The sequence below is a fragment of the Echeneis naucrates genome, chromosome 7 (assembly GCF_900963305.1).
Source record: "Echeneis naucrates chromosome 7, fEcheNa1.1, whole genome shotgun sequence".
Lineage (NCBI taxonomy): Eukaryota > Metazoa > Chordata > Actinopteri > Carangiformes > Echeneidae > Echeneis > Echeneis naucrates.
Window position 1 is genome coordinate 14,106,279 of NC_042517.1, and position 21,405 is coordinate 14,127,683.

General features: G+C 42.3%; 4 protein-coding genes and 3 non-coding genes across 8 annotated transcripts; 4 read left to right on the forward strand and 3 right to left on the reverse strand.

The window, feature by feature from the left end:
- The first annotated feature begins 794 nt into the window (after positions 1-794).
- fkbpl (FKBP prolyl isomerase like) lies at positions 795-6,639 on the forward strand. Of its 2 annotated transcripts, none has more exons than XM_029505730.1 (4): positions 795-864; positions 4,484-4,657; positions 4,774-5,066; positions 5,553-6,639. In XM_029505730.1, exons 2-4 carry the CDS (start codon positions 4,492-4,494, stop codon positions 6,228-6,230), a joined length of 1,137 nt encoding a protein of 378 aa, XP_029361590.1. In that variant the 5' UTR covers positions 795-864; positions 4,484-4,491; the 3' UTR covers positions 6,231-6,639. The 2 variants fall into 2 exon arrangements, with proteins under 2 accessions (XP_029361590.1, XP_029361589.1); XM_029505729.1 differs by lacking the exon at positions 795-864 and adding an exon at positions 4,078-4,174.
- Positions 6,640-6,921: 282 nt separating this feature from the next.
- trnaf-gaa (transfer RNA phenylalanine (anticodon GAA)) lies at positions 6,922-6,994 on the reverse strand. The gene has a single exon. It is a non-coding gene; the product is annotated as a tRNA-Phe (tRNA).
- Positions 6,995-8,232: 1,238 nt separating this feature from the next.
- On the reverse strand, positions 8,233-9,814 carry ebp (EBP cholestenol delta-isomerase). The gene is made up of 5 exons (XM_029505741.1): positions 9,700-9,814; positions 9,212-9,524; positions 9,083-9,119; positions 8,855-8,985; positions 8,233-8,634 (listed from the first exon to the last, which is right to left on the reverse strand). The coding sequence occupies exons 2-5, from the start codon at positions 9,519-9,521 to the stop codon at positions 8,414-8,416; spliced, it is 699 nt and encodes a 232-aa protein (XP_029361601.1). The 5' UTR covers positions 9,522-9,524; positions 9,700-9,814; the 3' UTR covers positions 8,233-8,413.
- Positions 9,815-10,435: 621 nt separating this feature from the next.
- On the reverse strand, positions 10,436-10,507 carry trnah-gug (transfer RNA histidin (anticodon GUG)). Its single transcript has one exon. It is a non-coding gene; the product is annotated as a tRNA-His (tRNA).
- A 486-nt stretch (positions 10,508-10,993) lies between these two features.
- trnae-uuc (transfer RNA glutamic acid (anticodon UUC)) lies at positions 10,994-11,065 on the forward strand. Its single transcript has one exon. It is a non-coding gene; the product is annotated as a tRNA-Glu (tRNA).
- Positions 11,066-11,410: 345 nt separating this feature from the next.
- On the forward strand, positions 11,411-14,384 carry vma22 (vacuolar ATPase assembly factor VMA22). The gene is made up of 5 exons (XM_029505742.1): positions 11,411-11,623; positions 11,952-12,055; positions 12,141-12,247; positions 12,352-12,543; positions 13,495-14,384. The coding sequence occupies exons 1-5, from the start codon at positions 11,504-11,506 to the stop codon at positions 13,632-13,634; spliced, it is 663 nt and encodes a 220-aa protein (XP_029361602.1). The 5' UTR covers positions 11,411-11,503; the 3' UTR covers positions 13,635-14,384.
- Positions 14,385-14,945: 561 nt separating this feature from the next.
- On the forward strand, positions 14,946-19,140 carry LOC115045802 (zinc finger BED domain-containing protein 4). Its single transcript, XM_029505714.1, has 5 exons — positions 14,946-15,287; positions 15,553-15,795; positions 15,913-16,172; positions 16,258-16,858; positions 17,709-19,140. The coding sequence occupies exons 1-5, from the start codon at positions 15,138-15,140 to the stop codon at positions 18,549-18,551; spliced, it is 2,097 nt and encodes a 698-aa protein (XP_029361574.1). The 5' UTR covers positions 14,946-15,137; the 3' UTR covers positions 18,552-19,140.
- The last annotated feature ends 2,265 nt before the right edge of the window (positions 19,141-21,405 follow it).

Consider the following 21,405-nt stretch of genomic DNA (forward strand, 5'->3'; position numbering starts at 1 on the left):
AATGACGAACCCCGCTCAGTGAGGCTAGCAGAGTTTGTACCAGCCCTCCTGGCTCCTGAGTTTGCTGCTGCTCCCTGGACTCTACTACTAGCAGGTTGCAACGCCCATCTGACGAACATAGAGCAGCCCTGGGATACATGTTTCTGAATTTACCCACTGGGATATTTCACAAGAGGCCAGCTGGGAAGTCAGTGGGAGCCAAGAAGAAGGTGAGGGGGTTGAAGAAGAGGGTAGATAGGAGAAGCAGGGGAGAAAAAAAATTATATGGGTAACACATGGGGAAAGATTAAAGAAGTGAAGCTTCGTAGGGGTTCTGGTTTGTGTGTGAGAAAGAGGGAAAGAAAGAAGTGGTGGGACAGTATTGGTAGGCTGCAAGAAGAGTGATGGTATTCATACACACATATTTGGGTCCCCATATTCTCATAAATTGATGCTATATAATGAAAATATCAGATAAAATGTGTAAATTGGTGTATTACCTTTACTCTGGTTTCTGGCTAATAATCCTCATACTCACAAGATTTTTTTTTACCAGGCAGGTGTTATTAGATTGGGTTATATTAGAACTTTATTACCAAGAAAATAAAACTCAAAGAGCTCTCTTGCTTAGGAAAAGAGAAGGAAATATCCTGTAATTAGCTGTTATAGTTGTTATAATAATGAAAATGCTTGTTAGGTTTTTGTTATTATTATTAGGCTGTCGGTTGTTGAATAATAGTGTCACAACCATTTCATTTTCATTATTATTGTCTCTGTTGCTGTGACTATCATTATTAATATCATTATCTGTTCTCTCTCTCTCCCCCCCTCTCTCAACCCAGGCAAGGTTGGTGGCCTCACACACTGAGTCTGCTTCTGCTCAAGGTTTTGTTTTTAATTTTTTTTTTCCTCTTCTCCTTCTTGCCAGCAATGGCAAGTCCAGACAATCAGTCAAAGGTAGCGTTTACAAACTCGAATGGCAGACATTACAAATATATTAAATAATGCTACATTTAAAAATGTACAGTAGTTACTTTCTCTGGTATCTACTTACTTTTATAATGCTGTAACTCAATTATAAACTCAATTATTTTTTGAGAGAAGTAACTGGTAACTATAAAGAATTACTTTTTTAAGTTATGTGCCGAACACTTTCAATATCACCCAACCAGTAATATTGACTATATTCATGCTCATGTGTGGTCAGCGGTGAGACAGGCTAAGTTATTTCATATTGCTGAGAGGAGAGGGACCCCTTCTGGAAAATCCTAAACGAAACTCTTTCATTAGAAAAACGTAGCACCTTTTGCCATAATGTCTCTTCTATAGGTGTGTTTAAATCAATACCTAAAAATTACATCATTTTCCTTTTAATTCAGTCACCTTCCCATCACTGTGTCCTCATAGAGTATTTGAGTATTTTAGTCTTTCCCATTAATGTTTAGTTTGTCTTATTTTCATCGTCTTTTTGACTCTTTTACTTTAATTCATTCAAGTTGGGACATTTGTACATCTTCTCAGATAGCTGGTCTCTGCAGTAATTGTTCTTAGGCATGTCTTCAATGTAAGAGCAATTCTCCTGATGGGCCTGAGAAGGTGTCAGACCATATTGGAAAGATAAGTGACAAGTGGCCAAAGTTTACTCATCAACAACTTATGACTGAGAAGTAAAACATTAGTAAATGATTTATTATCCATTAATAAAGCAATTAAAATTTACATTGCATTTACACTATCTTTAATGTGAATGCAATGCTCTCACTAAATGTGTTTGTGAAAACAAGTGGAGCACTGCTGGACACCTTCCATGAGGTTCACTCTGGATGACTAAAATTCAAACAGGTATGGCCTTCTCCAGTAGGGAAATGTCATAAACGAAGAAAGTTTATTGGCTTGTCTCGTCCTAATCAAGGGTCAGAAAGGTCCCATATAACAGGATAGATTGCATTTGCCTCTCTATCTCTCTCTCTCACGGACACAGACACACACACACACACACATATACACTTGTAGGTTGTGGTGTTCCTCTGCTGGGCCCAATGGCTTCTAGCTTGAAACGACAGAGCCCTGACTCACTCTGACAGGTGAGATTAACACACAGGGCTTAAACATGAGTGGTGTAAGTCAAAGGTCATTATACAGACAGACATGTAAAATGCTTGTGGGTTCGAGTGTGTGTGTGTGTGTGTGTGTTTGTCTTTGTGTGAGTCTATATCTTAGAGAGTCTAAGCTCTCCCTTCACAGACCTAAACTATAATATAATGTTAAGTATTTATCCAGTTCTTTTTACGTCCATTCTATTGGAAGTGTTGTGGGCATATCCTGTATAATTTTTCAATGAAAACACAAATTCAGTGGAGTCTGTCACTTTATGTGAAGAGAGAAGGAATCGTTTCCATGAGTTTCCCAGTGAGGATTGCATACAAGACAATGAGAAAATATCTTTAATCGTGAAATATGTTTTCACACAATGGCTTTTTGTACAAAAAACAACTCTTAATACAGTTCTCATAACAGTTCATTGTTTACTCACAAAAATCAGCATTTATCATGATGTTTCAACAAGTTTTGCTTCTGCACATCCATCCCAACTATTGCACCTTTGTCAGAGAAAACGACAGACCTTTTAATACAATCCTAGACTGAATTTGTGTTTTCAATAGACTCAGCTTAAACTTCCTTCATATATGTGTGAAACACCATATGGTACACTGTGAGAATGATGTGTCTGATCTGCGTCAAAGCACCTGAGAAATATTGTAACTCAAGTCAGGTGTTGGTAATACACCCCTGATATTCCTTCCACAACAGAAGAAGAAAGTCTTTGGGAATAGATAGAAAATACAAGTTAGAGTATGTTCAGAATAACCAAATGTTTGTAGTTGAGAAAAGAAATCCCAGATAAACAAAAAGAGGTGAAATATTGTCAAATAAATTCCAAGCTATCATTGCTGAAACCATTTGCCTCCTGCAATGAAATAAAATCCCACAAATTCTTTAAAAAGTATGTACCAATCAACCTCTTGAGCAGTCAGATTTGTTGGGGGTCGCTTAGATGACGGTCATTTGGGCAAAATCAGAAACAAATTTAAATCGGTTAACAAATTTATACTTTGCTGTTAGTCAGAGCAGGAGTGGAGAGCAAGTTGAAAATCCAATCCAAAATATATAGCTGGCACCCTTCAGATCAAACTTAAAAAAACAAAACAAAAACAACCTGCACTGGCTCATTTTGGAAGTCTCCTGTATCACTGATGCAGGTGGAAATGGGGGAACTGTCCCTCAGGATTCGAAGAGTGGAATCATTGCCATCCTACTGGTTTAACCTTTAAAGCCAAAGCAAACAATGCAGTTACCGTACCTAGCAATTTTTCACCTTTCATAAGCATAAAATCTGGTACATCATTAGTCAGAAAAAATATTGTCCGTGAAATATTATTTTAGCATGTACAACATGGCACTCACAGGGACAACTTCTTCCTGCTCATGTTGTTTTGGAGAGAAACAAGCTGCGCAATTGCTATAAGAGTTGGGTACTCTTCACAAGTAAATGGCAGGAATACTGGGATAATATTGAAACTGTGTAATTTAATTCTGTATAATAGGAAAGAAAGAAATGCTGGTCTTGGGAAGAAGAGGAGCTGGAAAAGGAGGGAGGAAAATATTATGATTTACCAGAGATTAGTTTACTGAGATGTCAACCAGATATTATATAAAACTGACAAACACCCCAGTGGAAAATGCACCATAAAACAGTCTGACATATTTCTTCATCGAAGGGAATATAGTATTAAAATAAATCACGTCTTTCGGTAATAGAGGACGGCAAAACAAAAAAAAAGGTGTAGACAAAATATGCTGACCAGTCAGTGTTTATTGAAAAGGTACATTTAAAAACAACTTTCTTTTGCCAAATATCTGCAAAAGTTGTGCAATTATTAAAAGTTACAATCCCTGAAGATTAGAAATAGACATAAAAAACTACCTTTCTAAAGAAGGGTAAATAATTCTCAAACTCTCTCGTCACACATCAGTCCAGTAGGCGGCGGTAATACAGCTTTAAAATGTTTACTGACACCAAAGAAGAAGAAGGCGGCCCCATTATAGAGGCAGAAGAAGACGGAGACGGCGGAGCTGGTTTTGATATTTGTCTTTTCCTCTTCCTAACGGACAGATAAAACCTGACAGTCAGCCAGTACGTGTCTTAGAGAGAAACATTTCCTGTAACTGCTGTCGGTTTAATGTCAGATGAAGTGAGGCGCTTTGTCTTTAGGCTTCTGGATGCTGTCTAACCTGCTTCACGTTGAAAGGCGCTTTATCGGACTCCGGAGCTCCTTTAACGCCTCTGTAGTCTCTGTGTGGTCTGCGGCTCTGCACCTGATGTGGGGCCGGAGTGTGTGTGTGTGTGTGTGTGTGTGTGTGTGTGTGTGTGTTCGTGTTCAATTGACAGATAACTTTTGCATTGACATGAATCTCTAAGCTATGATTGTTTATGTTTTAACAGAACCAGGGATGGATCCAGTTCAGCCTCTGAAGACCCCACATGGTGATGGAGATCATGACCGTGTTGATGCCACCTCCTGGGTGTCAGTGTGTCCAAGAGGCCTTTGGAGAGTGCAGAAAAAGAAAATACCATCAGAGAGTCAACAAACTGTGACTAAACCTGAACTTACTGCATGTATGTCCGTCCTCCAAATTGGCTTAATTTCTAAATATAAATAATCCATTATTGGTCTATATTTTTCAACCAGAAAAATGTCTATTAATTCAGCTCACATGTCTCTGTTTTTCTAGTATGTTCCTCTGGTTGCTGTCCAACACTGGGCTCACTGTGTCGAGTCCAAGTGCATCTGAAAGACAGCCTGGGTGAAACTGACAATTCAGAGTCTGATAACAGAAAGGAGAATCTGGCAGTCAAACCTGAGCAGTCAGTTGCTGAAGAGTTAGTGGCAACGGCCTTTCCAAGGTGTCTGGACTCTGTGCTCCAGGTCCCACTGGGGGACTGGACTGTGCTGAGACTTGGGGAGGGTCAGTGTGATATCACAGAAGCATGTTTGGCGGAGATGAGAGCAGGCGAGAAATGTGAGGTAAGAGTTAAGAGTCTACGGAAAAATAATTTAAATGATTCCAATAAGAGGGCATGACTAAACAGGTGTGTAAATACTTTTTGATTGTAATATTGCATGTTGTGAATTCTTATGAACTTGATATTTTTAGTAAGCTTTTGTTTTTAACTGTGAAAACTGTCAAAGGGCCAAAAAAAGAAATATTAGAATTGAATAGTTTAATAGTAATCTGTGAGAAGAGCAAAAGTGACAATGTGGAGCAGTTGCCTGAAAAGAAACAAAAGTTGAGAGAATGGCAATGAGAAGGGTCATGAGGAAATTAACATTTCCAATTTCTCATTAGGTACCAATGTGAAACGCTCCCAAACAAAAATCTGTTGTTGCTCTTGATTAAGGCTCAAAGGCTAAATGTACAACCTCAGCACACATTACATTATTTTCTCATAATGACTTTTCTGAGAATGAAAAAATTATAGTAAGATCAAATGTTTGTGTTTTACTACACAGATACAACTTTCTCCAGTTGAAGATGGATCAAATGCCCCTGTCCCTCAACCTGCAGAGGAACTCCTGCCTCTGTGTGCCACAATTGAACTTCAGTCTTTCACGCCAGGCAGGGAATCATGGGAGATGTCTCCTGGTGAAAAATGGGAGTGGGTAAAGTCACACAAGGAGAGGGGTGGAGTGAGATTCAGGAGTGGAGATGTGTGGGGAGCTGCAGACAGCTACAGCCGATCCCTCAAACTGCTCATCCCTCTTTACGGCCTCATCAGAGTGCTGGAGAAAACAGATCCAGATCCAGAGCGAGAAGCAGAGGAGCAGAGAGGCATTTCCAATGGTGATGAACGAAACCAACTTCCCTCTGTGCATGAATTCAAGACCATTAAGGCAGAGCTACACTCTAACATGTCTCTGTGCCAGCTCAAACTGAGCCAACCGGTGCAGGCTAAGGCCAGTGCGACAAAAGCCGCTGAACTTGAACCAGGTGGGGCTAAAGCCTGGTACCGACTGGGACAGGCCTGCCTGAAGGTGAATGAACTGGAGGAGGCCAAACATGCGTTTAGGAAACTACTGAAACTCCAGCCAGATTCACCTGCTGCATTAAAGGCACTTAAAGACATAGCAAGTAGGGAGAAAGAGACAAATGTCCAATTGGGACAGAGACTCAGCAAAATGTTCAGCTGAAGATTAAACTTCAGCAGTTTGTCATCAGATATTATCAACAGAACGGAGTCACAACTGTACACACTGACTGAGTTTCCAGACTGCGACGTCAAAGTGAAAACCACCTGTTAATAATTTATTTTGCAGCATTTCATATGTTTATCTAGGACACTGTTGTGTGTGAGATTGTGGTAATTCAGTACTACTTTATAACTTGAGCATTATTCAAAAGAAAATGTGCCCCTATAGTTATTCCCAGCTGCAGCCAGCCAGCACTTCACACACAAAACCTGATCAATGAATAATAGAAAATAAAAGTCGCTTTTTAATCAAAAAAAATGTTAGGCTTGGATCCACAAAGAGTATAAATGCATTGTTGGGGCTTTCTAATTATTATGAATATTTCTTATTTCCAAATACAGAATTTGAATTGAAACATTTAACATTTTTCTCCGTCTCAACGAATCACAATATAATGCAGTTTTTTATGCACTACATGATGATAAGCTCTTCAAAACAAAACAGGGATTTGATGATGTTCAGAGTGTGATATTATTTATTTTACTTAGGTAAAGCTTTATTAGGTTCTCCACATTATACATGAAATCAACCCTCAAAAGACTTTGCAGGGTTTAGCCACAAGGTGTCGGGCCTGATCTCCCAGCGTGGCTCCACTGGTCGGATGTTACGACGTACTGCGGGGGCTTCAAAATGCCGAAACCCGGGATCGAACCAGGGACCTTTAGATCTTCAGTCTAACGCTCTCCCAACTGAGCTATTTCGGCTGGTATTCAACAAAAAATCCGCTATACTTCAAATATGAGAGACACTCTGTTCTATGCTTCTGTGTTCACCATTGTGACTGACTGAATGTTACTGGTGTGATGAATTTAGAGAAACACAAGAAACTTGTGCGACAGGAGCTCTGTCCTAACCTTAGTACATTTAAACTCCTCCACTAAACCAGATACTGGGAGCTGTAGTATGCCTTTCCCGTACAGTGCCACCGTGCTTAAACATCTCGGAACCCCGAGCCAATTCCTAATGTAAAAGCTTACTAGTCTTTCCATTTTCTCTACACAGATATTGGAATCTCATATACCGACAGTGGCCACATCGACAATCGATCAAAGTTCTGATCGATGCGGCCACACTGCCCTTCCTTTCCCACACATCTCATTCTTCCTTGATGCACTCTAAGGCCTCTGGCTGATGTTATTTTCTGCCAACCACAAGGACAAACCTGGAGCATCTTTCCCTCTAATCTACCGTCTTTATTCCCTCCAGCCACACTCGCTATGCCCTTCAAACTATTCTGCCCACATCTAGTCCTAGAGAATAGGTCCGTGCCCCTGTCCTTCACTGAGTCACATATCCAACTCGTAGTCTTATCCGTTCCAGTATCTGTTACCATGTAGTCTGCCTGTGAGTCATCTTCCGCCCCTGCTCTCGCTGACCCTTGGGGTATTTTCTTTAAGTGACTTGTAGCTTGTGCTGGTTGTGACAAAGCTGTTGCGCCTTGCCACTGCTACCTTGGATTGCTAGTCCACGACCTGTGGGGTCTTTGCCTCCTGTCAGCTGTCTATCCAAGCTGTCACGTGGTCTTTCCCTTGTTGTCAGCTGCCCTATTCACAGCAGTCACTAGCTATGCTAATTTCGGAATTTAGAGAAACACAAGAAACTTGTGCGACAAAAATATGGACCAGACTCAGTGAACACCCTCCTACCAACAAATTGTCACACTGCTCTATGCTCCCTACAGATGATATCCAACTAGACCAGTGAGCGGTGGTAGCTATCATGTCTTCGGGGTCATCAGGTGGGAACCTCCTTTCACCGGTGTTTCGTCTAGTTAATTGTTGAAATCATTTTAAGAGGTGCAGGTACCGACAGCCGTGGCTATCTGATGTGCAGTAAATTTACTCTTACACTGATTCATTATTTTATGCATTTAGTTCATAGGAATTTCCCAGCCTTGTATTTATCTATCTAGCTTTATTATCATCTCACACAAGTATTACTTGAAAATTATATTCTTTTATTTGGGGACAAGTCATAAGGTATATTCAGTTCCATCAGTTAAAAAAACAAACAAAAACAAAAAAAAACTAACAAACTATTTTGGTCCTTATTGTTTGCTCTCCTTAGTCTTCTGTCCATGTGTAGTGTCCTGCAGACCCACAGTCAGTTTTGCCTGTTGTTGCTTACTTCTTTTTGGACTTTTGTGACTTTGTGGCATCTTGGAGAGCCTGGCCTGTTGACATTTGTCTCCATGCATCCACAATGAGCAACAGTGGTATGATGATCCACAGTGCATTCAAGAACACAAAGTAGAACCAGAAGTAGACTGGATGCCCCAGCTCACTGTGAGCATAGCCATCTCTTTGCTCTGTGAAGAAGTAAAGCACGGCTCCGTATAGCTGGCCTGTAGGTTAGCATATCATAGACATTTGTTAGAGTACGATAACTTGGCAGAGGTAGGCCCACCTTTCCCAGAGGTCTATTACTGCTAATATACAATTCTGAGGCAATCATTGGTTCAAGTCAAGGCTAGTGGAAATAGATCAGTTTGGATTTTTTTTTTCTTTTAGTTTTGACAACCAAGCCACCCACATAACAGTATAAAGTTTCTAACATCATCTTACCTAATGAAATGATGAGCTGCAGCACAAATCTGTAGGGCTTGTTGGTTAAGAAGGCAAACACAGCCCAAAAGCTGAATGGCCCCCATAACCAAGCAGTCACGGTCTCCATGCATACAGTAAAGTTATCAGCTCTAGATGAAAAGGAAATAAGTGGAGTCAATGACTTGCAGTGACGCTCCTTCTTTATAAGGAAAAGTTTAACATAATTCTGTGCCATGATTGACTCACATCACATATCGACTGTCTCCTTTTGAGTACTCTTTCCCTGCCAAAGAAAAATGTGAAATATCCTGTATTAACCGATCATAATCATTTTGCACTGTATTTTAAAACATGCTTTTTTGTTTGTACACTCACAGAGCTGGGACAGGAAGCTCTGATCTCCTGGGATAACATCATAATACAGTGAGAACCAGCCTTCAATAACACCATGGATGAAGCCACAGACAGCAAACCAGCACACAGCCAGGCGCCTCCAGGTCCCCAGCCTGCCACTGGACCTTTTCTGCCCGGTAATTAGCCAGGTCACAAGCAGAAAAACCCCGGACACAGAAAACAGAAAGAGCAAGAGCTCTGACATAGAGCGGTCATTGGAAACATAGGTAGGAATCAAAAGGTCCCTGGGCCAGTATGGATGACGAATTCCAGGTGTTGATGATGCATCCATAATCTGTTGAGAGAAATACTTAATAAACATCCTCAATAGGCTTAAAGGCGAGTTTTCTATCAAATATAACTTACAGGCTATAACAGATATAATGTTAGTTATGAGTGCGTAAAATATGACTAACTTATTGTGGCAAAAAAACTATTCTCATTATCAGGAATCATCAGTCCGTCCTTACCAGACTTCCTGCAGTGCAGACTTTGCACTAAGAAAAATGTATTATAAAGAGAAAAGTTTGAATATCTTGCAATCGTCCGCTTTTGACTACATGCTACAGATGCACTACTGCAGACGTACCCAAACGCGGAAATAACTGGGGCAGGGGGCGGTAACTTGTGATTACACGGACCAATCAGAAGCTCGTGTGGGTAGACTTAGCGGCACATGTGATATTCCGGCTCACTCACTGGCTTGTCATCTCGGAACATTGATGTTGCCGTTGGCAACCGCCAATGAACGCGCGCCTCTTGCACGGACGGACCGTCCCCTTTTAGTCACACATAAATGACTGTATCGGGGTGAAGGTTGAATTAAATAAATTTAAGGGACAGTAAGGCAATTACAGGATAAGGAGTTAATGATTAGGAGTTTAAAATGGTGGAAAGTGAAGCACTTAGTGATGCTGCCCGCCTTCTGTCTAAAGTAAGGGCGTTTGTACTTTCAGAACAACACTATTCAATTGTAGATGTAATGTGATATAAAATCCATGAAATTACAAACAAACTGCCATGATCGAAAAATTATCAGCTCCTGGCCTTCAGAATTAGCTACGTGTCCCACCGGTGAAACTATAACTGTGAGCCATTTGTTTCGAAGAGTGGCAAAATAAAGCTGTAATAGTGACATTACAATCAGTTAATGTCCGTCAGGACTGAAAAACATTCACTCCCATGCCGTGTCAGGGCGCTGGTCCCTGCCGTGACCCGGATTCGAACCGGGGTTGCTGCGGCCACAACGCAGAGTACTAACCACTATACGATCACGGCGAGCTACTGGGAGCCATGTCAACATAGCTTACCGGGACGCTTATAAATTAGAACTGGGCGGGCGGGTTGTAACACTTCATCTTTTTTCAGTTAGATTAAAAACCCATTTGCACCGGGACAGCAAAAGTTGTTATCTTATGAACATGTATCGACTGCTAATATGGTAAGTGGTTTTGTGAAGGTTCTTAAATAGATTAAAAATCAGTGGCTTCAATGTTACATACATCACCGTGCACAGGGGTGGTTACAACCTGTCTGAAATACACAAAATTACACAATGAAACACTCCAGGTGAGAAGGATTATTTATCATTCAAGTTATTGTGTTTGACTGAATAGACACATCGGACTGGAGCTGATTTCTGAAGCTGCGTCTGATGCAAGTTTTTGCTTTAATGTTTTACTACAGACAGTAGTCAGGATAGCATACTTTATAGATACTTTAGATCCTTTATAAAGAAATTGTTGGAAAAAGCGACTCAAGAAGTCCCATATGGTCTAGCGGTTAGGATTCCTGGTTTTCACCCAGGCGGCCCGGGTTCGACTCCCGGTATGGGAACATCCTTTTTGGTTTTTAATTATTTAGTATTTTATTTTCAGATAACCCCATTTTACAGACAGGATTCTCAATACTTCATAAAAAATTTGTCATGTGAGCTATAAAAACAAACAAAAAAAAATGTAGGATCAGCCGGGGCTAAATGGAGAAGAGATGCACGTCAATTGTTTTGGCTGCTAAGAAAATATTGATGATATTCATAAATTACGTAACGCATTTCCAAAAGTTGTTACACCAAGAACAGGATGCTCACATTTCCCCTTTTATTTCAACAGGGACAATGAATGGTGTGCTGCCGACTGAGATCACGTGAGACGGGTCACATGACTATAACGGAAGCGGTGAGGAGCAGCTCAATCTGGTGAGACGGCTGGTGTTCAGTAAGAAAGGCGGCGTTAAGCGTGAGAAAAGGGGTTTGAAGCAGCAGAAGGAGCCGCCATGGGTGTATCAGAGCTGGAGGAGAGTTGTCTGTCGCTGGACGAGAAGCTGCTCGGCTTCATGGAGCAGCTGGATGTACTGGAGCAGAAACGAGCCGCCCTCAACTCCCTGATAGAGCAGGTAGCACCGAAAACCGAGACTTCAGCTGCGGTTTGCTTATCGCTCTGCCCTCTTACACACGAATGTACGAATTTGATTTTGAGGACGTAATCCCGATCGGTTTGGTGATGTTGCTGGTCCGAGGTTTGTTTGGATGTGTAAACTCGTATCCACCACTCACACCAATGAACATAAGATGTTCGATCCCTTTATCTGTTACTTTATGATGTATCTGCCGCATTATTTTTTCATTTTAGATTTTTTTCCCTTGGTGGATTATAATTTTGAGGACCTGGTCCACTTTTGCATAGGTTTGTAATGTAAAGTTTCCATCTTCTTGTCCCCACAGGGCTGGTTCACCATGTCCAAGGCACGATATTCCATGGGGAACAAACAGGTCTGTGCACTTCAGTATGCGAGTGAGATGGAGCCACTGGTCTGTGTTCATGCCCGGTGAGGAATTTGATTAATGCTTCACGGCGAATTCATGTGCACAATTTTGGAAAGGCTATTTGTGACTTGGATTTGTGTGTCATAGAAAACTAGACGATGGTAATGTGGAGTTCTCTACAGAGAGAGTTACACAAAGTAAAGAGTCTGAGAAAGATGTGAGGCTCATAGAGGACATTGGACCTCAAGAAAAAGGTGAGTCTACACAAAACAGCCTGATTGATATTGAAAATGCATCTTCGATATACTGAATGAATTAAAAAAAAAAATTCAAATCATTTTATGATTCAATTTCACAGGTGTTAGGAGAAGGAACAAGCCTCAAAAGGATATCACAGAAAAAGGCGCAAATGATAAACCAAGCAGTGAGAAAGCAACTGAAGCAACTCCAGTCAAACAGAGGGACCACAGTCACCAGCAGGATCCTCTGAAATGGTTTGGGATTCTGGTGCCGCAGTCTCTTAAACAAGCACAGTCAGCGTTCAAGCAAGGTATCATGTTACATGTTAAAAGTTCTTGCACTGTCTTACAATTATAATTAAAGGTGAAAAGGTAAAGGCAACAATATGTGATTACTCCTACACTAATGTAGGATATCATTTTAATTTTAATTTGATGCATTTCATGTAGAAATAGACAAGACTGGATATATCTTTTTTTACAAAAGCACCAAAACAATAAAGTTTCAACACTTTGATACAGTGACCCACACAAGCAAAAACACAATGTCATCACCAACATAACAAACAAGCAAATGGAGAAACACATTCCCTAATTATAAAACAAACAAGAAGCCTAACTGCACGCAGATGGATATAGAAGACAGAGCCAAATAATAATAATAATAATAAAAAAAAAAAAAAACATTTACTTTTTTAATAATGTGTCTCTGTTTGCTTGTTTTTGTTGTTGTGCTGTCGATGTTTGCATCTCATTTCTGTAATTGGCTGATGTTGTCTTTATTTGAAGAAACTTTTTATTTGTCTATTTGCATTTGCTTTCCTTCGCTGCTGTGTAACAAGCTCACAGGGCTGCATTGGTTCTAATGAATATAGGGTATACCGAGCCTGTAGGGATATGTATACTCTCCATAATGGATGCACTTGGATACAGATATAGAGTTTGAGTTAAGGGTTGAGACTTGTGTTCATACTTCTGTTGTCAACAGTCACCAGAGAATAAGCAAAGTATGCATGTTACATATGCTTTTTGATTTTGAACACAAAACAACGCATTTGTAGGCAACTTATATAATTGTACCCTCCTCAAAAAGTATGTATTTATGATGCATAAGAAACTTTTTTTTTTAAATTGCATTGGGGATGGTGTATTTTACATGCATGGTTGCAAGACAAAAGCTGTTATGAGTGAACTACAGGTAAATAGTTTTTTATTGGGTGTTTGTTTTTTTTCATCGTTCATCTTCTCTCTTTTTATTCCAGTTATAGAGCTGTCTGCTGAGATTGCAACCCTTCAGACTGCAATTTTGAACACCAAACAGGAGCTTAGGAACAGCATGAAACATAAACATGTTCTCCAGGAAGAAATCTCAGCTGCTCAGTTGGACAAGGCGGTAAACTGAATGAAGACAGGCAGACAAAACTGGACAGATGATCTGACAGCAGCCAAAAGAGAGCGGCTCATGGATCAACTCAACGAAAATATCTCCTCTTTCTTGATGATTCATTGGTGTGAGATGCTGCTTTCCGCCGTTTTGACAGTCTGACTGATAAGTGGGACATTTGCTTTAGATAGATGTTTTTGTGAGAACATTCGTTGACAATTTTTCAGGATCAAGTCTATGTTGTAGACTTTAATTTATTCATTAATACGGAGCCTGTTTGAACTTTTTCAATAAAAGATCACCATTTTCTGATGAGGGAGAAAAAGTTTTATGATTTGAAACTAAGGTTAACCATAAATGTTAATTTTAGCTCTGCGCTAATCAGAATTATATTTGGCAGGATTGGAAAACTGCTTTTTTCAGTGTTTATCCTTTACTATTGCTAAATATTAGTTCTAAAGCTAAATAAATGAGGAAAAAAAAAAGATTATTTGGACCGGCTATTTTCCAGAATGCCAGTGGGTTGTACATTCCTCATATAGAACAGAACGGTTCTATATGCTGCTTTTAGCGTTTGGTGTCACGTATGTTCACTGGTGTCTCAGTGTCTTGAAATTTCTTTTTTGTTGTTGTTGTCTCGTTTATGTAAAGCTGGTTAGCCGAAGTTCTCCAATCAGAGTCCCTTTTAATGGCAAAATATACATACTAATTAATGTTAGTTTGCAAAACATTAGATTTGCAAATTGTTTACACCGTTAATAAAGCAATTAGTTGAAACATTTTAGCTCTTAGTCACGTAATTTTTTTTTTAAAACAGCCGCTCCAAACCATCTCCTATACAGCCTAAATGTATTAATGACGATTCCATTATCATTATTATTAGTAGTATTATTATTATCATCATTATTGTTGTTGTTGTTGTTGTAGTCCGGGTGGAAATATCTGGCTGACGTCGTTTTGGAAATGCTACCTGATTCAACGACATGAGTTAAATTGAACACATCACATGCAGCCTCCCATCCGAGCATCACCGGGAAGTGTCGAGGTGGGAAGCGTAACTCCCGTTTTATTGTGTGTACTTCCTGCTCCAGTCAGATTCCAGCCTGCACACCTCCAGCACAGAGACGCGGCGCTCTGCGTCCGATCGACGGATGGGAGCGCAGAAAAAACGGATGTAGACTCTCTGTTGGATTATTGATGTTTCCAGACAGCCGCCGCAGACCGTGCTGCCCCGATTGTGGTCGTTTTTTTTTTTTTTTTTTGTTTTTTTTTTGGGGGGGGGGTGTCTTTTTTTTTTTTTTTTTTTTACCGACGTGCGAGGTGCGACGTTTAATTCCTGTCCGAAATTCGAATTTCTTTTGTCTGCGCAACTGACAGCAACATTAGTTGATGTGCGCCTAAAGGGGGCTGGGAGGTAAACAAGCCGGCCTGCGCTCATGATCGGAGCCGAGCTGAGATTGATCCCTCAGACTCACACTGCCCTTGATCGTAAGTTGATTTCACTCTGGAGCTGTGGCTTCAATGGCGTCAGTTCCGAAGGTGTCTATTCTGGATTACTTTAACATTGTATTTGAAGGCGAAAATGGGAAAATTGAGTCCAATTGTAAAGCTTGTGGCACCAGAATCCAGGCGAAGCGGAGCGTCACGTCCAACTTCGTCACACATCTGAAGGTAACGATTTCAGAATAAAATGCATTGTGTGCTTGTTGATGCGAAGGGGAGGGCTCCTCTGCTCAGTATCACCATATCTCTGTGAGCACCAGCACAGCCAGCTGGCCCTGTTTCATTTTTTTTATGTCTAATACACAAACAGCTGAATAAGGAATGCCAGCTGGTTTATTGTATCCGCCGATGTCAGACATGGCAGTAAGCTGGAGAGGTGTTCAAACCTCTGAACCAATGACACCGCTGTCCCTCTCTGTCTCCCTCCATTCAGCGGAAGCACCAGGCTATGTATGATGACTTTGTGAAAAGGAAGGATATGAAGAGAGAGGGCTACTCCTCCAGCTCCCTGCACAGCTTCACCAGCAATGGAGGGAATACCCGCTACACTCTCCCCCTCGGCACTGGAGTGGGGGCAGGGGGAGGAGGAGGAGGAGGACTGGGAGCTGCGGAGGGAGGAGCAGGAGGAGGCTCAGGCGGAGGGGTGACCAGGTTTGACAGACATGACCCGCGTCAGGTGTGCCTCAGAGACTTGAAATGCAAATAACCGACTGTTACATTGTTCAATGCGGCGTTGTGATGGCATCATCCGACATATTATAAAGGTCACTCGCACTGGCTTTTGTCACTGTAGGTCTTGATCTCCGAGGCTATTGCTAAGATGATTGTGCGTGATCTGCAGCCAGTGTCCATAGTGGAGAATCCGGGCTTCAGGGAGCTGCTGCAGCTGCTGGAGCCGCGCTACACCCCGGAGCCTCAGCACTACATCCACAGCCAGCTGCTCCCGGCCTACGCCTACCAGGTCCAGCTGACCACCCGTCAGGCCCTGGCCTCAGCACACGCCCTCAGCCTCAGCCTGGATCTCTGGAGGGGCTTTGCCGGAGCAACACCCGGGTAAGGACGTGGACCCAAACACAAACAACAGCAGTCCCGCTTGGTTTGAGTCTCTCACAGCTGGATCCCCCGGTCTCTCCCGCAGGTACCTCGGTGTCACGTGCCATTTTCTGACGTCTGACTGGCAGATGTGTTCGGCGCTGCTGGCGTGCCTCCCTCTGACCGACGGCAGCTCCGGGAGCCGCGTCCTGTCGGACTTCGATGAAGTCTGCCACTCTCACGGGGTGTCAGGGAAGGCGTTTCGCGTTGTTGCGGACCCTCTTCTGGCAGCGACGGACGCGGAGCCGTGCCGCCTTCCCGGTTTCCTGATTTCACCTTCTCATCCAAACCTGCAAGGCGGCAACGACGGAGAAGAGGTGGGCAACGGCCGGAGCGCGGAGGAGAAGCTCCGGAACGGCCATGGCGACGCGGCGGATGGGGGAGGATGGCACGACTCCTGGGAGCAGAGTCTGGGTGTTTGCCGGGTGAGCTGTTTCTCCCGAGCCCTTGAGCAGTGCGTCAGAGAGGGCCTGCACTGCTGCCCACAGCTCTCACCCACGCTGTCCAAGGCAGCTTGTTTCTACAACTACATCACCTCTGCCGTCCCGCCCGAGAAGCTCAGCCAGGTGTTTGATGGCGTCGGCCTGAAACTGGGGGGATCACGAAGTCCACCTCCTGCAGCAAACGACTGGGGCGTTCAGCTGAAGGTACGATAGCAGATTTCAATTAAAACATTTCATTCCAAGACCAAAAGCGTTAATCATAATAATAAAAAGACATTTCCAAAAATAAGCTATCAGTCATCGACCTTTTGCTCGGTATGGGCCTGTTCAGTTTGGGTTTTTTGTTGTTGTTGTTGTTTGTTTGTTTTTTTTATTTATTATGTATGATTGATGTGATTTATTATGTAATAATATATTATTATTAATTATGGATAATTAATTTCCATTACAAGTAAGGAGGTGGCAAGAAAGTCCATTCATAACTCTACAAAGGCACACAAAAACGACATTTAATGTGCTGATAAACTATATCTGTTATTAGCAATTGTTTTACTCGGCCCATATTTCATTTTTAAAAGTTCCACAGTGATAACAGCTTATAATAGCACTATAAGTGCAGATATGTAAAAAGGATTTACAACATGTTGTAACAGTTGTAAGCAGATATATTGATGCACAGCCGTTTTATAGGGACATAGTGTGTATGATTGCAGATAGTTTTAAATGCCGTCTGTCATTGATAAGTGATCAGATCCAGTTTCCCTGGAGCAATTGTAGCAAATACATGATCAAAACTTGCTCAATGAAATGCTCAAAACTTTCTTGCGACTACATTTTAGTGCTTTCTAAGTCTTTTATTACTTCTTTATGCACTGCTTACTAAATTGGAGTAAATTTTCACCATTATACAGTATGTGTCCATACGAACATTCATATTTGTTTTATGAAGCCCAGAAAGGGCAGTGTTCCTTCAAAAGCACTTCTTCAATAGTTAGATTTTTTTGTTTGTTTGTTGTTTGAATTGTTGACTTTTCCCATTTTATTTTTGATGCAGGTGCTTCGCCGGCTGTTGGACTCAGTGGAGTTGCTGGAGGAGATGAGCGGTCCCGGGGAGCTGGCACTGGGTGCCTCAGAGAGAGCCCTCCTCAGGGAGCTCACTGACACCTTGGAGCCTTTCACTGAAGCTTGGGATATGGTACATGGGGACAGACAGGTAGACGTGCAGACAGACAGGCATGTGTCCATCAGCCTGGGGCTTCCTTGTGTCCTTGGCCTTCGTAAGCATCTCTCTGAGACATCAACCCCACATTGCCCCTCTCTCCTGACGGGCCTTAGCAAGGCTGTGGAGCATCGACTGGCCCCCATCCTGGAGGACCCTCTCTATATCACTGCCACTGCTCTAGACCCCCAGTTCAAGCTTACTTGGAGTAGCAACCCTGACTGGCACAGACAAGTTCTCATAGAGGAATTAACCAAACATTCAACAACCTCTGTCCCCATGAATCCCAACACAGACCTGCACCCTCAATCCAAGACTCCTCCCACTCCAGCTCCTTCACCAGTCTCCTCTATTTCCCGGCCCTGTAAGCTCTTCTCTTTCATCAAGCAGAGACCCACAACACAGGCCAAGAGCTTAGAGCAGGAGTTGACTGTGTATCTACAAGAGGAGCCCACAGATGAGGAGGCTTTGCATTACTGGCGGCGTAAAGCAATTGATTTTCCTCTCCTTGCCCAGGTGGCCAAGAGGGCGTTTACCATACCTGCTTGTGGAACTGTAGTGGGGAATATTTTCACTGCTGCTGGGCTCAGTCTACGGCCAGAGAGAGGCCGCATCTTACCAAAGAACATGGAGACTCTCATCTACCTCAAAGCGAATTACAGATTATTATGGACTTAGAGCTAAGGGTCAAGCATTTCTTTTAACTGAACAACAGCTGATAGCTTTGTATCTGCAGTAATGCTACTTCTTGGATACTAACCTCTGTTCCTCACTAAGGAAAGTGAGCTTGCAACACAACAATCTTCACACTGCACTGAGATGGAGTGATTTAGCCTGAATTTCAGTGATCGGGGTTCAGTTTAGAAGGGTTTTCCAGACTACAGTAGGTCTGTTCACCTTGTAGCTTGCATTCAGACTATCACACCACATGCTGTGGACTGAAGGGACTAGATACAGCTCAATACTTATCTATTTACTTTGACATTTTTTTGATCAGGGTCTCCACACAACCAAAAGACCCCCCTCTCTATCATCCTAACCCAAGAGACAGCTTGTGTCTGTCCAAGCCAACACTGGTTTACCACCAACAACCAGTTATTTAATACTGTAGAATATAATTTCACTGATATACAATAACCCTAGAAGTTGAGACTAATTAATTTACATTTTTTTCTGAAGGAACGTACCAGTATGTCATCCTCTTCTTGCTTTTTTTCCTTGATGTATGTATGCCTCATCTTTAGGACATCATAATAAATGAGCTTCACTTCCTAACATAGGGTCGTCTGCAGTTGCAGTTCACAGATGCAAGTCTATGTGTACATGACACATCAATGTTTTTTTAGAGTAGAAAATCTGAACTCAACTTCATGTTCTTCATTCTTGGACCAGAACTGATTCATATTGCCCTCTGTCATCCCTTTGCTACTGTATGTGTCAGAGTAGAGGTCAGCTCCTTTTCATTTTCGTTATCAGCACTTTTTTCCCTTTTCAACCATTCATTCATTCATCTTCTACCGCTCATCCGTTTCAGGGTCACATGGGGTGATGCACGGGTCGCTGCTCCGTCACAGGGCCAAAATAGGTCCAAACAGAGACCGAGACCAACAACCACTCACACTCACGGACAATTTAGAGTCACCAATGAACCCAAACGTACATATTTTTGGACGGTGGGAGGAAACCCACGCGGGCATGAGGAGAACATACAAACTCCCCACAGAAAGGCTCCAGGCCGGGAACCAAACCCGCGACTTTCTTATTATGGGACAACAGAGCTAACCACTGTGCTGCCATCCTTTTCAATCTCATGTCCAATGGAATTGGAATGGAGGAATTGAAATGAATTTGACACCATCTCTGCCTCACTAGGCAGAGCATGAGTGCCTGTGTCATAATATAGACTTTCTGCATTGCCTTTTGGCCCTCCCCACAAATATTTTTGAAACCACTTGGCAAGGAATTGCTTTGAAGAGAATCTGTGAGCATTGCAGTGTAAGTTTTCCTTCATTTGGGGACTTTGTTTCTCCAGGCTGGGCCAGTGGTGAGGCAGGGTAATTGCCAGTAATTCCATTACAGTTAGATTTGAGTCAGCAGGCAGACAGCAGCCGCATTTTAGCTTTCATCCTCATTGCCGACTTACAGAGCACTTTTGCTAAAGGCTTTCGAAATTAATAAACAGAAAAATGTGTGCGGCTGCTGTACCTTGTTCTCTGATACTAACTCATAAGGACCGCAATATTTTAACACATTGATTAAGCTTCTGCGATTAGTTAAAAATGGCAAAACAACTGCATCAGTCAGTCTGAAGATGAGTGGCAGTGAAGAAATTGCAATGATATGAAGATAAGGACTGTCACTATTAATCGTCCTTTTCACCAACTGACAGATTGGACTCACTGTCATTGTTGTTGCTGAAAGCCACTGTCGAGGAAATATATTAATCAGTATGAGACACAGATCACAATTATCAGAAATTTCTGTGATCTTAATGATGATCACCTCAGGATGTGTCTTCGGATTTAGATGCGCCACCAGATATTGATGTTGAGGTGTCAGCGGCGAGAAGTGTGTTTCTGCTCATCCCTATGGTTGTGTTGTTGTTTGTGAGCAGCTTGAAGTCGAACCATCCCACCCCCTCCCCTGACTGTGACAGCTCGCCTATTTGAGTTAGATGAGCAGGCTGGTCTGCAGTCCTATTGGTAATTGCGTCTGAAATTAATTACTTGGCATGGACTAAGGCAGGGGGAGTTGGGGAAATTGTAATTGAGCTGCCCCCTCACTTCCCCTCATGCCTCAAGTTATTACATCTGCAGTGCAGAAAGCCATTTTCTGTCAGTATATAGACACACAAAAATACACACATTTCTACAAAACCTATTTCCCCCCTCCCCCACACAATGGTCTGAGCTGAGGGCCACACTGATGCAGGGTGAGTTTACAGATTGATTGCTCATGTGCTTGTGGACACTGGGCCACACTGAAGTCCAGAGACAAAAAAAAATCTTCTCACACATTGCGTTTTGTATCTGTTTGTACTGCTCAGTTTACAGTCCTTTCCTATTTGGTTGTGCCCTTTAGCTGGCCTTGGTGTTTCCTGAGGCCTAAAGGGGCTGCAGGACATGAGGGCTAGCACAAACAGAAGTAGTGTTCAGTATCAACAGAGCCCTAGTAACCCCATACACACAGACATGCATAACCAAGCATCGTTATTAATAACCCAATTAATTATAGCCTGTTGCTGCCTGTTGACAGTTAAAGCCTGAAGAATTCAAAAATTGTCACTCGTTCTTTGAGGTGAAACGTTTACAGATAAATGTGGCATTTTCCTTTCTTGGCAATCTAAGTCCTCTCATGCCCTACTTTCCCCATTCAACACTTTGGCAGCCAATCTTGCGTTTGGCCTTTTAATAGCAAGGGCATGGAAAGGGGAAGGGGGTAGGCTAACTGAAGTGCTTATGCCTGATGTCCCGGCCAGACATTCACATTTGTGACTCCTGCCACAGTGCACAATAGGATCTATTTCTGTAAA

Excerpts from the sequence above, each read along its gene's own strand:
- fkbpl (XM_029505730.1), top strand. The coding sequence starts at position 4,492 with ATGGATCCAGTTCAGCCTCTGAAGACCCCACATGGTGATGGAGATCAT. Across the intron at positions 4,658-4,773 it reads TAAACCTGAACTTACTGCAT|TATGTTCCTCTGGTTGCTGT; the intron begins GTATGTCCGTCC and ends CTGTTTTTCTAG. Across the intron at positions 5,067-5,552 it reads GAGCAGGCGAGAAATGTGAG|ATACAACTTTCTCCAGTTGA; the intron begins GTAAGAGTTAAG and ends TTTACTACACAG.
- ebp (XM_029505741.1), bottom strand. The coding sequence starts at position 9,521 with ATGGATGCATCATCAACACCTGGAATTCGTCATCCATACTGGCCCAGG. Across the intron at positions 9,120-9,211 it reads GAGCTTCCTGTCCCAGCTCT|GGAAAGAGTACTCAAAAGGA; the intron begins GTGAGTGTACAA and ends TTTCTTTGGCAG. Across the intron at positions 8,986-9,082 it reads GGAGACAGTCGATATGTGAT|AGCTGATAACTTTACTGTAT; the intron begins GTGAGTCAATCA and ends CTTTTCATCTAG.
- vma22 (XM_029505742.1), top strand. The coding sequence starts at position 11,504 with ATGGGTGTATCAGAGCTGGAGGAGAGTTGTCTGTCGCTGGACGAGAAG. Across the intron at positions 11,624-11,951 it reads TCAACTCCCTGATAGAGCAG|GGCTGGTTCACCATGTCCAA; the intron begins GTAGCACCGAAA and ends TTGTCCCCACAG. Across the intron at positions 12,056-12,140 it reads CTGGTCTGTGTTCATGCCCG|AAAACTAGACGATGGTAATG; the intron begins GTGAGGAATTTG and ends TGTGTGTCATAG.
- LOC115045802 (XM_029505714.1), top strand. The coding sequence starts at position 15,138 with ATGGCGTCAGTTCCGAAGGTGTCTATTCTGGATTACTTTAACATTGTA. Across the intron at positions 16,173-16,257 it reads TTTGCCGGAGCAACACCCGG|GTACCTCGGTGTCACGTGCC; the intron begins GTAAGGACGTGG and ends TCTCTCCCGCAG. Across the intron at positions 16,859-17,708 it reads ACTGGGGCGTTCAGCTGAAG|GTGCTTCGCCGGCTGTTGGA; the intron begins GTACGATAGCAG and ends TTTTTGATGCAG.